Source organism: Hippichthys cyanospilos, chromosome 13 (genome assembly GCF_059441005.1).
Source record: "Hippichthys cyanospilos isolate Australia breed blue-spotted pipefish chromosome 13, RoL_Hcya_1.0, whole genome shotgun sequence".
Taxonomy (NCBI): Eukaryota; Metazoa; Chordata; class Actinopteri; order Syngnathiformes; family Syngnathidae; genus Hippichthys; species Hippichthys cyanospilos.
The window spans coordinates 3,849,411-3,865,691 of NC_142381.1; the positions used below are offsets into that span (position 1 = coordinate 3,849,411).

General features: G+C 37.4%; 1 protein-coding gene across 1 annotated transcript; it reads right to left on the bottom strand.

The window, feature by feature from the left end:
* Nucleotides 1-76: 76 nt before the first annotated feature.
* LOC148413504 (cilia- and flagella-associated protein 100-like) lies at nucleotides 77-7,231 on the bottom strand. Its single transcript, XM_088430789.1, has 15 exons — nucleotides 7,107-7,231; nucleotides 5,718-5,750; nucleotides 5,510-5,622; nucleotides 5,240-5,444; nucleotides 5,104-5,168; nucleotides 4,874-5,037; nucleotides 3,578-3,658; nucleotides 3,312-3,493; nucleotides 3,138-3,201; nucleotides 2,839-2,884; nucleotides 2,620-2,774; nucleotides 1,520-1,649; nucleotides 1,232-1,434; nucleotides 1,058-1,151; nucleotides 77-241 (listed from the first exon to the last, which is right to left on the bottom strand). The coding sequence occupies exons 3-15, from the start codon at nucleotides 5,603-5,605 to the stop codon at nucleotides 116-118; spliced, it is 1,611 nt and encodes a 536-aa protein (XP_088286915.1). The 5' UTR covers nucleotides 5,606-5,622; nucleotides 5,718-5,750; nucleotides 7,107-7,231; the 3' UTR covers nucleotides 77-115.
* Between the last annotated feature and the right edge of the window lie 9,050 nt (nucleotides 7,232-16,281).

Below are 16,281 nucleotides of genomic sequence, written 5' to 3' on the forward strand. Positions count from 1 at the left end.
ACAGCACGCACACAATAAAGAGACTTGAACACAACTGAAAAAAATCAAGCTGCATTTTAATGGTGTAGCTTTTTCACACTTTAAATCAGGCATTACAAAATTTTACTTTCCTTCTTTAGTCAATTTCTAAAGATGTGAAGAAGTAGTCGGTGAAGCCCTCATCAGTAGGAGCACTTTGCACTTTTTTGACTTTGACCTTCTGAGCAATTGGGATGCACCGGGGCATCAGTTTACGTCCATTCTGAAAAACAGATAGTTGGAGCTCAAATATAACTGAAATATGTCTTATTCTTTTGTAAAAATGATCTGATTACATCAATGTATTGAACATGTTTAGCAACATTTGAATGACCCCAGGAAAAGGCTTTGTTTTGGTAATATGAAGCGTAACCACAATAAAATAAGAATTGTCATCTTTTTTTTTTTTTTATTTCAGGCACTTTGATGCACTTGATTCTGTTTTCTGCTTTAGATTAAACTGTAACTCGTATAAACGCTGTCCAAAATAATTAACATTTGTTGAAAGTTGGTTTATATTTTCTTTTTCTTTTCTTAATGTTAAAAAGGCTCAAGTTTAGGTATATTTTATATGCATATTTTATAGATCATATTTATAGTCGGTGCGTTGAGTGGGGGGGCGTGAAAGGTTTTTTTCTTTACTGTGGGGGCTTGGCAAAATATAATTGAGCAGCACAGCTTTACTGTAAATGTGCAGCTGTGTAATTTAAGACAGTTATACTTTACTGAAGACACATTTAACTGAAACTTCTTTTATTAAGTGTGAAGACCTCACTAAGCATGGACATTCTGTTTTTTATACGCCTATGCAACCTGGCTCGCATTTATTGCTTTATGTCTGCAGTATCAGTTCATTTGGAAAAACGATTGCAGCAAAATCCTGGAATATGAGTAAATATCAAATAATAATTACAATAATAATAATAATAATACAAATATAACAATCCTGGAAAAAATTAGTAGCAGAGAAAAAATTATTTGACTGAATCATTATATTACAGTAAATATGAGGCACCTATAACGATAAAAATCTACTTACTGTTTTCTTGGCATCAGATAGGGACCTTTCCAAATACCTCTTTATCCTTTCCATTTGTTTCTCTCTTTGCAACCGCAACTTTTCTTCACGTTGCCTTAGGAAAACACAATTTCAAGCAAACACATGGTAGACCACATTTCTAAGGGAAAATCCTTATTTTTAATACGTCTATACCTAGTTCGTCTCTCGCTGTCCTTGATCTTTTGCATGGTTTCCAAACGTTCCTTGGGGATGTCCTCAAGGCAGTGAAGCAGTGAAGACATCTGCTTCTCAATGCTGGCCAGCTTCTCCAATGTGCTTTGACTGCTCTCCCTGTCATCCACGCAGCATCTATACACCTCAGAGACCTTCTCCCCGAGCGCCCTCATCATTTCATCCTGCGATCAAGCGGGGACATCCACGAAATAAAAAGTCATGCCATTTCCGTCCCTACGTCGGAATAGTGCGGTGAAATTTCCTCACCTCGTCTTCTGTATTCATCAAAACATGGAGCTGAACCTTCTTTTTCAGCTTGGAAGCTTTTGTTTTCTCTTCTTCGATTCGCTTGTTCGTGTCATCTATTTGTTGAGTCAGCAGTTCTTCCTCCTTTTCACTTTTTTGCAAAAAAAAAAGACTTTCAAATGTGTACACTAGTTGTTGGGTCCGACTAGAGCGAAATTAATGTCTTTTGTCATCTGCATATTTGCGCAAGAGCAAGAGATTTCCTTTACATTACAGGGGCACTGATTTACAAAAAGTAATTCAAGAAATAATATATAATGTATAATTATTATGTCCAAACCATGATGTAAGCAAAAGAAGTTACAGTGTTAGCATAGGTTAGCTTTGAGTAATAATGTGTAACACGGGTAAAAAGACTGGCTAAATGAAAAAAACCTTTTGATCTTCGGATTCTGATGAAAGAATGTAAAAAAAAATATATAAAATATCCCTGGGAAGTGTTCTTAATTGTGAAAAATGTCTTTCCTTAAGAACCATTCAAAAGGTTTCAGTTTTTGTTGTTTAATTGTGACGCAAAAATACAGTCGTTTTTTGAGTAATTCACGACTACATTTCTAGTTCAATGTGTTTCGAACTGCTTAGCTGATGGCTATTTATTCACACATTTCTGATAGCTAACATTAGCTTTAGCATTTTTATTTGGTCAGAACTCCCTGCTCGTCTTTGAGATGACGCCGCTCGTGAAAGGCGGGTTTGTGTTGATTTATGACTGTCCTTTTATCCGGTTTGCCCCTCCCTTTTTCTTGATTATTTTTACTCAAATTTTTCTCTGTTGTTTTTGCCATGACATCAGTAATCCCGCGTAGACGTTTGATTCGACTGCCAGGGAAAAATGGGAAGTGATGTATGTACGTACTGTGCGTATTGCAGTCACCATGTTTGTAGTTTTTTGTGTGGCTGGGTGCCTGCCACCCCCCATAAAGTTGCTTAGTGCCAGTAAAAACAATACAGAACCCTCAGGCCATGAAAATACTTATAAAAGTATTTTCCGAAGTTTGTTTTGATGAGAACGCAATCCATAGGAACATTTCTTGACCCGAAAAAAGATAGCTGGCACTTACGTTCTCTTTCGGACTTCCTCCATGGATTGTTTGAGCTCCTCCAGTGTCTCCTCGGCCCTTGTTGAATTCTTGATCAATGACAAGTTCTGCTCAGTTAGCTCTGTCATCAGCTCAATAATTTGCTTAGGATCAGTGAAATATAACTCTGGATCGTCCTGCGTGAATGCAAGTTTGCAAGTCAGTAAGCAAGAAGCCACAGCAAAGTTCAAGAAAACTGACCTCATATTCAGAACTGTCGCCATCTGGTTCAATATCTTTCGGGGTTCTAAAATGTAAAGAAAAATTGTTAGGAAAGGATCTCTTAAAAATCTTCTGGGGGGTCTGACATCACTTGTCCCATTGAAAAAGAACATAGGGGGAGAGAGCTTTTTCTGTCTAAATTTTACAGTTTAATTTTAAATTTAAAAAATATGTTGATCAATGTATATCAATGGCCCAAATCTCAATCTCATCTTGTCGGATTTTTGTCTTGTCCCATCCCTAGTAATAGGTTGTAGAATGCTGTGTATGGTGAATACCTGATGCGCTCTTTGGAGGACTGTTCTTCTGAAGGCTGGGCACTCACAATTGGGTTCTCCACTTCTGTGTGTACACTCAAGAAAGTTAAAAACCAATAAACAAAGCAATAACGATGTTCTTCTGGTCCTTTGGTCACATACTGTGGTTCCGAGCGTCTCATAAAAAACTTCTACCTTGCATGAAAGTTGAGTCCGCGAGCTCCTTGTTCTGTCCATCCTCACTCTGTTTACGTAGTTGGACTTTGCTGAGAAGCTTTGCTTTCTGAGCTTGCTGCCATTCTGGAGGAGACAACTTGAAGAGAAGCTCCTTGTATCTTTTGTACTCTTGGAGGATTTCTTCATAGTGGGCAACTTCACTAATAAGACAAGGCTTGATTCAGATTCATTTATAATCAGACCAGCACGGTCACGTGAGGTTTTGGATGGCAGAAATGAGGCACCTTTTTAGTGTCGCTATTTCAGAAGTCACCTTTTGGAGCTCGGCCGTTTTCTCCTGTTTGGACTTGATCTCCTGTTCTAAACTGACAACAGAAACAACCAATATTGTTTAAAAATCAAATATCCCTAACTTTTTGTAAGGCATGCACATTACCGGTCAAAGGTTTGAAAAAAAGTCTCAAAGCCAAATGGTCTTCAAATATTTAAGAGGTCAACAACTTCAACCTAAATCTTGATAATGCAGAGCTGGGAATTGAAAGAAAATTTGCTACTATATTTTCCAAACTATAAGGCACACCGTATTATAAGGTGCACCTTCAATGAATGGCCAATTTTAAAACTGGTTTCATATATAGGGTGCATCGCATTATAAGGTACATAGAATAGAAGCTACAGTCGTGGTAGGGGTTGCGTTTATGCATTCGCTAATCAGAAATTAAGAATACATTTGATTTGTGGAAAGTACTGAAGAATGGGAAAAATACATCTTGATAGCAGAGGAATCAAGATTTTAAAAACTTGAAAAATAATATTAAACTTACATTTTCAATCAAGGATTTATTTGATAAAATCACGCTTTCTTTGACAAAAAAACCCTGCATTTTTTGCGCTTTGTCCCCATATGATTTACTTCAAAATTGAAGCATATATATAAAATATATATAAATATATACAATTTCAAACAGGGTGTTATAAAAATTCTAATTGTAAAAAAAATACATTTCTAACTGAAATGCACAGACAAAAAATTCATAATTTACATGGTAATTAATTTATTTTATTATTTCATCCCCCAAATATGTAATCGATCATATCGCAACGGATTCGAAGGCGCACTGTCAGCTATTGAGAAAATTGAAGGCTTTTAGGTGTGAAAAATACAGTTACAGTTTTTTAGTGTATACAACTGATCAGTCCACATATTTGGCTGATGTTTACACAAATCATTTGAAGTGTTGTAAATGACTTGCTTTCATTGACAGTGACTTTCTTCTCTGACCGCATTTCAAGTCGGTAATTCATTTTTACTTACTGTAGCTGGCAGGAAATAAATTAAAAAATTGACAGCTATATCAATTAAAAATCCATTTTGACCTATTTACTGTGATTCTAGTCGAAAATTGAGCTTTGGCATCAATTACCCTCAGCGGCAGTCAATGAGTTAAATGTTCTGCAAAAGAGTCGTCAATGCATTTTAAAGAAGTGCGGCTAGCTCTTAAAATAATAATTACAAAAAAGAAAACAGTGAATATGAGGATGTTTCCAAATTTCTAACTCTAAATCGTGATAGTTTTTACAATGTTTGGGCCTCCAAAGACTTCTTCTCATTCTCCCTCAGGAACGCTTGAAATCTTTGATTGTCCTTCTCAATGGCCTTCTCCAACTCCTTCAGCTTTCTCTCCTCTTTTGCGACGGCTTTGTCCATCTTACAAATCTCCGACCTCTTTGTCATCAGTGAGATCTGTAAGTGACCAAAACCCAGAATCTCAGAACGGCTCCTTAAACCGAGTGTGAATCTTTTCTTTACCTCCAACACGGCCTTCTGGCGCTCCATGGAGATTAAATCATGTTTAGATTCTCTCACTATGTGCTCTAAGAATGAAATAGGCCACATAATTCAACGAACGACAATATAAGTTGTGGAAAAAGTTGTTTGCGCTTACTTTGCTTCAACAAAGCAGTTTTCAGCGCACGTCTTGCGGGTGTTTGTATTTGCAGCGTTGGCTTCAGCATTTTTGCTTCATCTTTTTCACGTTCCTTTTCTTCCTCCTCCAGCTGCTTGAAAAACGCTTCCTCCTGCTCGGCCATCATTCCAACCACGTAATTTGTCTTCTCGTGAATCGGGAGAGGCGGGAAGTTCCGCTTCTTCTGTGCATGGAGGACAAGGTGAGGAACAACAGATAACAGATTTGTAAACATAAACAGATACACACCATTTGCCGATCATCTTTTTCGGCAACATTTTGTTTATATGTAATATTTTTCCCATCTATTGAGTTTTCTTGACTCTGAGGTGTCTCCCTCTGCATCCTTCTCCTCCTAATATCTACAAACACCCAGAGATGAATATGTTAATACACTTTTTTAATATTTTTTTTTTCTGTGTGATACACATGAAATGCTACTGATATGCTACTATACCTGCGTGACTGTCTGGGGATGTCGCTGATACTTCTGTTAAAAAAAAAAGGGGCAATTCATGCATGAATAAAAGCAGAACATTTGACGGGTCTGCTGACCCTTTTTTTAAAGTACTTAACTTTAGGATTGAAAAAAAATCAGCATTTTTTTTAAATGGCATTAACTTTGTTTTATGTGTTATTGTCTTATTTTGTTAAAAAAAAAAAATCAGCCTATATATTGCCTATTTTAGAATAGATGATGTCAGCTATTTATTCATTGGGCCCTGATATATATCCGTCACAATCTATAAATAATGTGGAACATAATGAACTTTTCTGGCATTAAATGTTGTATAAATCCACTCTCCTGCCCGACTAAGCAGCCGATGCCAGGGATAAATTTTCACGTTTTTTAAGAGTCCGGATATGAAATCCCAGATACATAAGTATGAAATACATACTTATGTACATTAATTTCCAGATACTTAATTATTAAATCGATACTTACTGTAAGTATCTGGGATTGAATGTCTGGACTCTTAAAAAAAAAACAAAAAAACATGAAAATACGTCCATGGCATTGAATGAGTTAAAAACGTTTTTGAATGGATAATTCCAGTAGATAGTTGGAATAATGTAAGGTGCAAAAAAAAGTTGGCAAAATGTCTCCTGGGCAGTTAAAAAAAACAAACATTTTTCTGTCCCATGGGATGGCTTCATATGTGCATGCATTATTATTAATTAATTAGTTTAAGATATATTTTTACACAGTGAACAATATCATCATAAAAGTAAAGAATTAATGCTAACATGATTATCATTCAAGAAAGAAATTTCATCGTCCTCAGAGCCAGCATATTAATTTGTGTCCATTGTAGTGGACATTTGTTTTTGGTCTCTTTCTCGCTTGACTCGTTGGAGCTACTTTGCTAAGTGCCAGTGTGCTCGGTAGAGGACAACCTGGCTTTTCTAAAGATGTTTCGTGTGTTTGGGTCGGATGAAATGAACTTTGTTGTCTTGCTGAGACAAAATGGACACAACAGTGGAAAGTAAATGCAAAGACTGGGTCTCAAGATGATTTGGAAATATTTAGGGGTTGTACCAGTAATATTACTAAACATTTTACCACTATGACTACTATTAATAATTTTGATTATGGTTGAAAAAAATCTGTAAAAAGGAAAAAATGAAAATCAGAAATGTATCTTTTATGTCTAATTTAAAAGTAAAAAAAAATAATCACGCATTTTTCGTCATGATCAGGAAGTGTTGTTCAGTTATTCAGTAATGTTATCTTGGTCCAATTCAGATTACGCCATAGCCACACGTTAGCATGACATCATCACAAAACACACGCTCACACAGTTGAACACCATCGTATGCTCAGAGAAATTTGAAAGCAACCTACTTTGCAAAGTCGGCGAAGGAATTCCTTCACTTTGGCAACAAGACGAAAATAATGACAAAGTCTAGAATTACTCAACGAGAAACGCTTCGAGCTTCTTTCTGTGTACTGTTGTCATGGTAACGGTCACCGCGGATTCGCGGTTAAAATTCACCAGTCTTCACAGGTAAAATAACTATAGCCGCTTAACAAAAAGTTTTACTTCAAATATTTCAAATATTTTATTTGGTGGTCATTCCTGTTGAGAAGAAAAAAATAGATTTGAAAATAAAGCAAGCAGTTTACGTGGCAATGAAACCAAGTTTCCGCTAGAGGGCGTTAAACGCGCATACGAGCAGACGCAAATGGCCCTCAAATGTACATGACTCCTATTAAATCTTGTGTTGTCATTAACGACAGGCAAACATGATGCTGAAATAAATGTCATTCAGTTTTGATTGAATCAGGAATATTCCAGATCTGGTCTGTTTATAGACTGCTCTGATTTGCAATATTCGCTCCTGTGCATGAGTGGGTATACTTAGAAGCACACTCTCCTCTTCCTCCTACGCATCCACACATGACCCTGTACATCTCTCCTGGAAAAAAAAAAAAAGCCCACACAAACTACGCTCGTTTGTAGGAAATCCCAAGTTAAAATAGCGCAAAGTCACGGGGGAGTGTTGACCCTCAAAAGGTCACGTTGCATAAGGAGAATGAAGGCATTGAGTTTTACTCGAAAATCAAGCGTTGGCTTCGACATCTAGAAAGGGAATTAAAAAAAATGGATAGATGATGAGAATATTGCATAATAAGCAGAAACCGAGCTACTCTATCAACCACTGAAAGGCTGCAAAAGTTTTCCCGATTGACATTTCTATTTGTGGAGAATTTGCCACGGCGGCGAGTACTGAAACTTTTTCTAATTCATTTTTTTTCTCCCAATAGTGTGACGGCCATTTGAAATCAATGTTTCTCCCTCCGTTCAGCATTTTCGGTGTAGACCGGCGTCGATTCCGTCACTTGGCCTGATTGCATTTAGAGCTGTGTGACCTCACAGTGAGGAGGAGGAGGAGGAAGAAGAAAGAAGGGGATTTGGCATGCCTTTTCATTTTTAGCTTTAAATATATGTCCTTACTGTTTGTTGTGGCAGAGAATGTGATCCAAACGCCACAACAGCTTTACCACGTTTTTTTTTTTTTTTTTTTTGCAGTCCATGCAATCTTGTCAAGCATGCAACTAATAATTTATCACCATAATACTCTATAAAATAGCGTCTGGCAAAGCTTTGAAATGTAATGAATAAGCAGAATTGATTATAATTGGTAGCATACATTCATATGGCATTTAATTGAATTAATTATCGCACTGCGAGTTGGGAATTGGAGCGCCGACTAAATATAGGCTGCTCAGAAGCTAATGCCCGCTAACGCAGAATAACAATTTACTGGGAGCAAATTTAATTCAGTTTTACTGGGGGGGAAAAAAAAAACGGAGCCATTCAAATTCCACCAACTCAGTAATAGTAGAATACTGTATGCTAAATTGAAGTGTTTAAACACAAAAGTCCAATTAGGTTTATGTAACAACTGCTCATTAAGAGAGCGAGGATAACGAGAAGTTTGCAGCTATTGGGGCCAGCCAAATACAGGATGTAGCTGCAAATATAAATCTTGGAATAGAAATTATTTGCCGATGACATTTGGCAAGGAAAGACATAGCAAAATAAAGGCTTACGGTGTTTATACCTTCTATCTATCTATCTATCTATCTATCTATCTATCTATCTATCTATCTATCTATCTATCTATCTATCTATCTATCTATCTATCTATCTATCTATCTATCTATCTATCTATCTATCTATCTATCTATCTATCTATCTATCTATCCATCCATCCATCCATCCATCCATCCATCCATCCATCCATCCATCTGGCCATTTTGCAAAGGAATCACTCTTAAAATTTAGCAACAAGTCGCTTGATGTTCCAATCAATTTGCTCTTAATCCGAAAAGAAAACAGTGCTACTCCTGCCAATGATATAAAAACTATAGTACAGTGGGTGAGAAAGTTTGATCTCTGCTGTTCATATGTTTTTGTTAGAGCAGCAAGCTACCCCACGCCGTTGGTAGATGCGCTTCGGGCAGGCGTAGGCTTTACGACGAATTTTCCGTCACCAAATTGTCACTCAGCCAGGTACATCTCATCTCGATTTGAAACGTGAACAATCGGCTCCGCGGACAGACTGCCGCATGTTACGAGGGTTCCTTCTGTGCCTGATGGCTTTCGTCCCACCAGAATGAATCCCCCGCATAATTAAAATTATTTTCAACTGACAGATGCTTGCTTGCACGAATCGGAGAAAACGTTGGGCACGTAGGTGACAATTAAAGAGAAACGTTGAATAAGCATAATGGGAAATTCCTCCATCCAGTCGAGCTTCCAATAAACTTCCAAAAATGTAAATGAAGAGACGACGAGCCCGCCCTCGCCACGTTAATTGCCGTTGAGACCGCAAGAACTAGGAATCCGCACGTCAAACTAAAAGCCTCTAATGATGAAGGATAATGAGTTCCTTCACCTTGGCCTACAAATTTACCGCATTTAAACCCGCTAATCAGCCTAAATCCAGAATCATTAGCTCTTAGTTGTTTTGACAGCTCGTTGATTTTTGCTGTCAATATGAAAAGGTAGTTTGATGCTGATAATGGCCTCCAGGGGTGCTATCATCTCGGCCAATTTACTGTCTTCTCAATGGAATATTTATATCATGAAAACTAATTTTCCTTGAAATGTTGACAAAACAAGTTTTGGATTTTTTTTTTTTTTTTAATGTATCAAACAACTTCATCGGTTCAATTGAATATATATTTTTTTATCCCCAAGCGTGTTGTGCTCAAAGCACTCTATTTGAAAGAGGACTTTGAATGCGGCAAGATGTAAAAATAGATTAGGTTTTAATCAGATGACAATTGCAAGCAAGTCCTTATTGCTTGAAGTGCTTCACCACTCAAGGGACAGAGAAAAAAAAAAAGACGATTTGGGTTAGATTCTTTTTCAACTCCGCTGAGAGTTGTCTCATTTCTTTTTGCCCCTTTCTGACAGTTAAGCAGCACAAGCAACCTGGCAATAAAAGGAAGATACCCCAAGCTAGGCTACTAAGTCCTAGTGTGCTCAGTATTGGACATTTTTGCCTTTCCAACGGTGTCTCATCTAACTTTGCTTTCTTGCTGAGACAAAATGGACACCACAGAGGACAAAATGAATAACAACATGAAGGCTTACTATGTTTCGCAAAGGAATCCCTTTAACACAATTTGAAACTAGGGGATTTCATGCTCCAATCAATTTGCTCTTAATTTGAATAGAGACATGTATCAAATATTCCCAGATATAAAACCCACCTGTGTATAGGACGCAACCTTAATTTTAGGGTCAAATTCTGGTAATTGCTGTGACCGTGTATAATATGCACCCACAGTTTGGCAACAATGTAAAAACTATCGCAAAGCAGAATAAATGAAATATTAATTTGTGAAATAATGGTATTAGTCTAGTAACAGTATCAAATCGCATATATTAAAATTTCAGTTACCCCCTGAGCTGCCTCCACACACCCCCATTCGAGAAACACTGTCCGAGCCTATTTTAGTTACCAAAGTCATTTTACAAAAAGAGAAGTTCGCTGAGGCAATTACTGCATATGATAATAAGATGAGAAGACACCTTTATGTCATTTCAAGTTGATGATTGTGCTTTTGAGGCTTTCCTACTTTGTGGAATGTGAAATAGAAACCCCACATGGTAATGTATTTACAATTGACCCCCAGCTAGTTTAGTGGCTAATGCCCCTAGATCATAATGACATTATCGTCATGATGATTTCAGATAGAGTATCTGGGAATTTTTCACTTGCCTGGCCTTATTATCACCCAACTTGAGCTGACTTTGAAACGGTCATAACATTGTCAAGTATAAATATGTATTTACTTTTAACCCTTCAAAATGTTCAGTGGCATCAGCTCAATCCATACATATCTAATTTCTTTGGGGTGGGGGACCTACGACCCCCTTACGTACAAGAATTGTAAAAATGCAATAATAGCAAAAGTAACTCTGCTGTGTATTTATATATTTATGAAACTGAAAATGGAATATTTATTATGTCATAGTTAGAGTATTATGACTTTTGAGGGATTTTGCATTATGGGAATCCAGGCTAAGCCAATCATGGAAGTCATTGAAAGGCTTGCAAATGTCATAAGTTGGCTGCTAGCGCCTCACGGTGGTTTTGGGTTGTCAACACAAAAACTTTTATTGCGCCCCGTTCGCAAGTTGTCATTGAAACGATTTCTGCAAAAATTGGGGGAAATACAGGATAAAACCGGGTTTTCAAACTGTCCAAAATTGAGAATATTTCCAATTTTGAATGGCAGTAAATGAGCCTGACATGGGCTAAATTTGACACCTATAGGATATACCTCTTGACCTCCCCTTTGCAAGCATTCAGAAGGGACGGCAGCGTGGCATATGAAATGTTGTCATGAATTGACAATGCATGCAATATTTTAGCCTCCTAGTACTTTTTTTGTATGCTTTTCCTTTGACATCACACATCAAAAACAAAATTTCCCCCATGGGTTAACTGTCAGGGGAGACCTTTACTGCAAATATAGTGAAAATGTGACTCACATGATGTTTTGGAGCACGACTGTATGTACTTTGAACGTTCCCAAAACTGCCCAGCAATTTTGCTGTTTTCACATAACGAGTGTCAACGTATTTTCTCGCAGATACGCAAGGAAGTGTAGTCACGATTCATTAGCACCTTGAAAACACAAATGTCTTTGGGGAAAACATGTCTGCTCGTGAACAACATAATTGGGACAACTCAGAGAGGGGGAGAAGCATGTCGGCTCACACGCAAACTAACAAAGCTGTCACAGGCAGCAAATGAGCCATGGAGAGGATATGGATGGTAAAGGAAGTTTTTAGCTGCAGGAGGAAAAATTGGTTGAAAATAAAAAAAAGCATTTCCAGATTCATAAAATAACACCCCGGTTAAAAAGTGAAGGGATTCCACATAACCTACCAAAGCCATGTAACAGTCTGGCCTATATCTCAACGTTGGAAATTTGGCCATTGGTCCTCTCTTGAGGAGCTCCTCGGAGAGATAAACACTATTTTAAGCGTGCCTTTTTTATACAGCGCCGCCTCGGCGGAGAGGTGAAATCAAGTGAGAAGAACTTCCCCGCAATCAGGGCAGGAAAGTGAGAACTTCCATGGATCCAGATTCAATTTCCACCACCGGAGTAGTAAACTGATCCCTGCATTGCAACATCATGCTCTCACGGGAACCATGCATCATTCTTTGCTTTATAAAATCTGCAAGTGGGATATATTAGCGCCTTTGAGTAATCACCAAAAATTGTGCAAGTAAAGACATATTAACATGTATTAATTACACTATTTATTTTGACCGCACATTATACTTTATCTTAACTACTTTATCTGTTTCTATAATGTGATTCAGTCAATATAAGTTTAAAAATCAATGTGTTGACTCCAATTGGTGCGCTAAGTGGTAAATTTTGCTTCAAAATCACCCCGACGAAACCAAAAAAATAAAAACAAAAGATTTTTATGTTTCTTGCAACAATCTTTTCATCTAACCATGACAATTTAAACATACCATTTTAAAATCAAATACCAAATTCCAATCCGCTAGCAAAAAATGCTTATATATATATATATATATATATATTTATAATATATTTATATATAATTTTTTATATAATTTATATAAAAAATTTATATATATAAATATATATAAGTATATTTATAATATATTTATATATAATTTTTTATATAATTTATATAAAAAATTTATATATATATATATATATATATATATATATATATATATATATATATATATATATATATATATATATATATATATATATATATATATATATTTTTTTTTTTTTTTTTTTTCCCCAGAAACAAACTTGAATGCCAATTAGCACGATTTTCTGAGTTTGAGGCATGTTTTTTTTTTTTTTTTTTTTTTCCTGTTTTACCTTATGGTGAGGTAAAGTCTATCCTCCAGGCTACTGCTGCTGAATGGCTGCAAGCTACACCGGCCTGTTTTTTGTTTCTAGTCCAACATCTGCCAGGTGTAAATGGCATTAAAAAGGGAACTTTCATCACGACGTTCCCGTCGCAACTGTCATGGCTCAGCAAAGCAGCACAGTCAAGTCTTGAGGCTGCATCTGCCGCAACTGGAGGGGGTCTACTTGGGGCCTGCCGTGGAGAGCGCTGAGGAAGTTGAGCGGAAGCAAAATGGCGGAAAAAAACAAACAAAAATATTATGTCAATGGTATGTCAGCTTTAGTATCATTTTATTTAATTCACCTAAAAAAGGCATTTGTCCTTTTTAGTAATAAATACACTTTAAAAGTGATGTCATGAGAATTCATATATTTCATTTCTCCTCATAAATATGAACAATTATGATTTTGAAGAGCTCAAACGTACAAAGAAAAACAGTTACACATACAACATTTAATGGAGAGAAAATATTTCCTCAGCATCATCACAGGCACGCTTTTTCTTGCATCTACCGCCAGCCCCTATGGATTTGACTGTAAATTGTCACACAAATTAACATATAAATGTGTGAACGCTTCCTTTATGTCTGTGTTGATTGGATAAAAACACTGGCGCCAACAACAGATGTGCTCTTCTGTGAAAAAATGTGCTTTTCACTCAGTCTTTTGTAACAATTTCTTGAACCAAACTAAGTAAACAAAAAAAAAATATGTGATGATGTTTATAAAGATACTAAGGAGTCTATTATCAATCGCTGTGACGCAATGCCAAATTGAAGTTGCTTGTGACCAGTCCCACAGCGGCGCAGCCCTCCCTCTCACAGATCTGCCCTTTTTCATCCACGTATTTTGCTCAGTCCAGTAAGGTGGAAAATTGCCTCTCAGACCAAAACATCCCTTTAAAATGAGGCCAAATTCTAAACTTGGACGTCGGGACAGCAGAAATCCAGGGCTGTTGGACTTGGGGGTAATTGAGAGGACACGTCATTGATTACACTGCTGGCTCAAGTTTTTCATATCTATCAACACATTTGATTCCTTTTCTCCAAAAAGGAAACGTTGTTTCCCTAAACGTGTTCCCATTTTCAACATCTTAAGTCATTTTAAAGATATGAAAGACCCAATACATGGTGAGGAAGAAAATTGGCAAATGTCCTTACCGCTCGAGATGACGCAGCACACCACTCACGTAATAATATGGCCACCGGCAATCGTAAGGCTCCACCTGTATAGTGACATACACGCCTCTCGAAATCGCCAAGACACAAATTGTCATTGTAAATGAACTAAAGGAAGACGCAAGGCTAACTGTTAGCTTATCTATAAATAACTACATAGATATTCGTGGTAGTTTTCCTTAGACGGATACAACAGGAGATTTTGTGATGACCCCATCTCGTGACGCCCCCTCAACACCATACATTATTCCATCATGCCTTGCTGCCTTCTATGCTTCCCCTTCACACACACACACAGACAAAAACTAGGTTATCGTAGCAGTTATTTCTGCTGCAGGGAGTGCAGGTAACAAAGCAGGAAGAAGAAGGAAGACGTTTCAAGGAAGCGTATCGATCTATCTGTCTAGATCGCTAGCCTTATACCTATCTACTGTATCTCTATCCGTCTGTCTATCTGTCTGTCTTGATAGCTAGCTTTCTATCTATCTATCTATCTATCTATCTATCTATCTATCTATCTATCTATCTATCTATCTATCTATCTATCTATCTATCTATCTATCTATCTATCTATCTGTCTGTCTGTCTGTCTGTCTATCTATCTATCTATCTATCTATCTATCTATCTGGCCATCTTTTGCAAAGGAATCACTTAAAATTTAGCAACCAGTTTGCTTGATGTTCCAATCAATTTGCTCTTAATTCGAAAAGAAACGTGTACTACTCCTGGCAATGATATAAAAAATATAATACAATGGGTGAGAAAGTTTGATCTCTGCTGTTCATATATTTTTGTTAGAGCAGCAAGCTACCCCACGCCATTGGTAGATGCACTTGGGGCAGGCGTAGGCTTTACGATGAATTTTCCGTCACCAAATTGTCATTCAGCCAGTTACATCTCATCTATCCATCCATCCATCCATCCATCCATCCATCCATCCATCCATCCATCCATCCATCCATCCATCTATCTATCTATCTATCTATCTATCTATCTATCTATCTATCTATCTATCTATCTATCTATCTATCTATCTATCTATCTATCTATCTATCTATCTATGATTTTTGTCTAATTATATTTGCAGTAATCAAATGGAAAAAAAAGCTCGAAATGAGAGTTGGATGAAAGCCCGCTCCCACAAAGCACACGCGTATTACTCATCCCCCACATCGCCGCCTTGTTCTCGTGCGTTGTGGGTGGACCGGGGTGGGTGGCTGCGCAGGGAATTGGGAAATATGTGTTCTTCGCATGTAAGGAATGGACAAGATGCTTCCTCAGCTTACCGTGATTGCGCAGATTTGTCGCGCTTATGCACGTAAACCTTTTAGCGCCGCGTAATTGACCTCGACTACAGAAGCACACACTGAAAAGAGTGAAGACCTTCTACTTGTCCCAGGTGCATAGAAATGTGTGTAGCAGCATGTGGCTTGGCCCACTTCTACCTGTGTGTGCGTGTGCGCTCGTGCATGTGTGTACTGCGACAAGACTGACCCATTTGAAACTCACTCTGCTGCTCCGTGATGCAATTGATATGGATGCCCCTCATTAGGTGTGCGCCCCGGCGCTTTGCCCCATCGGCCCCCTCTTTTTTTTGCACCACTGCTCGAGGATTATTGACACAATCAAAGACCAGTAAGAACATGCAAACTCCTCTGGCTGGAGCTTAGATTCAAACCCAGAGGGTGGGGTTGAAAGTTCATTGAAAGTTTGGATTTCTGTGATTTTTCCACCATTTTTTTCTAGATGCTGTTTTCTTAGACCCCTTGATACTATGTCACATTTTTTAAATAATAACTGCATATGTATAAATGTACACTTGATCTGAATGCGAACGAAAATAACCTATTGAAGAAAAAAAAAAATTCTACTCGACAACTATCAAAATCTACTTTCACATAAG

What these genes read in the sequence shown, in the direction of transcription:
- LOC148413504 (XM_088430789.1), bottom strand. Translation starts at nt 5,605, where the DNA reads ATGCAGAGGGAGACACCTCAGAGTCAAGAAAACTCAATAGATGGGAAA. An exon ending in TCCTCCAAAGAGCGCATCAG is followed by an intron (nt 2,885 to 3,137) that starts GTATTCACCATA and finishes TTTACATTTTAG; the next exon opens with AACCCCGAAAGATATTGAAC. An exon ending in GACAGCGAGAGACGAACTAG is followed by an intron (nt 1,152 to 1,231) that starts GTATAGACGTAT and finishes TGTTTTCCTAAG; the next exon opens with GCAACGTGAAGAAAAGTTGC.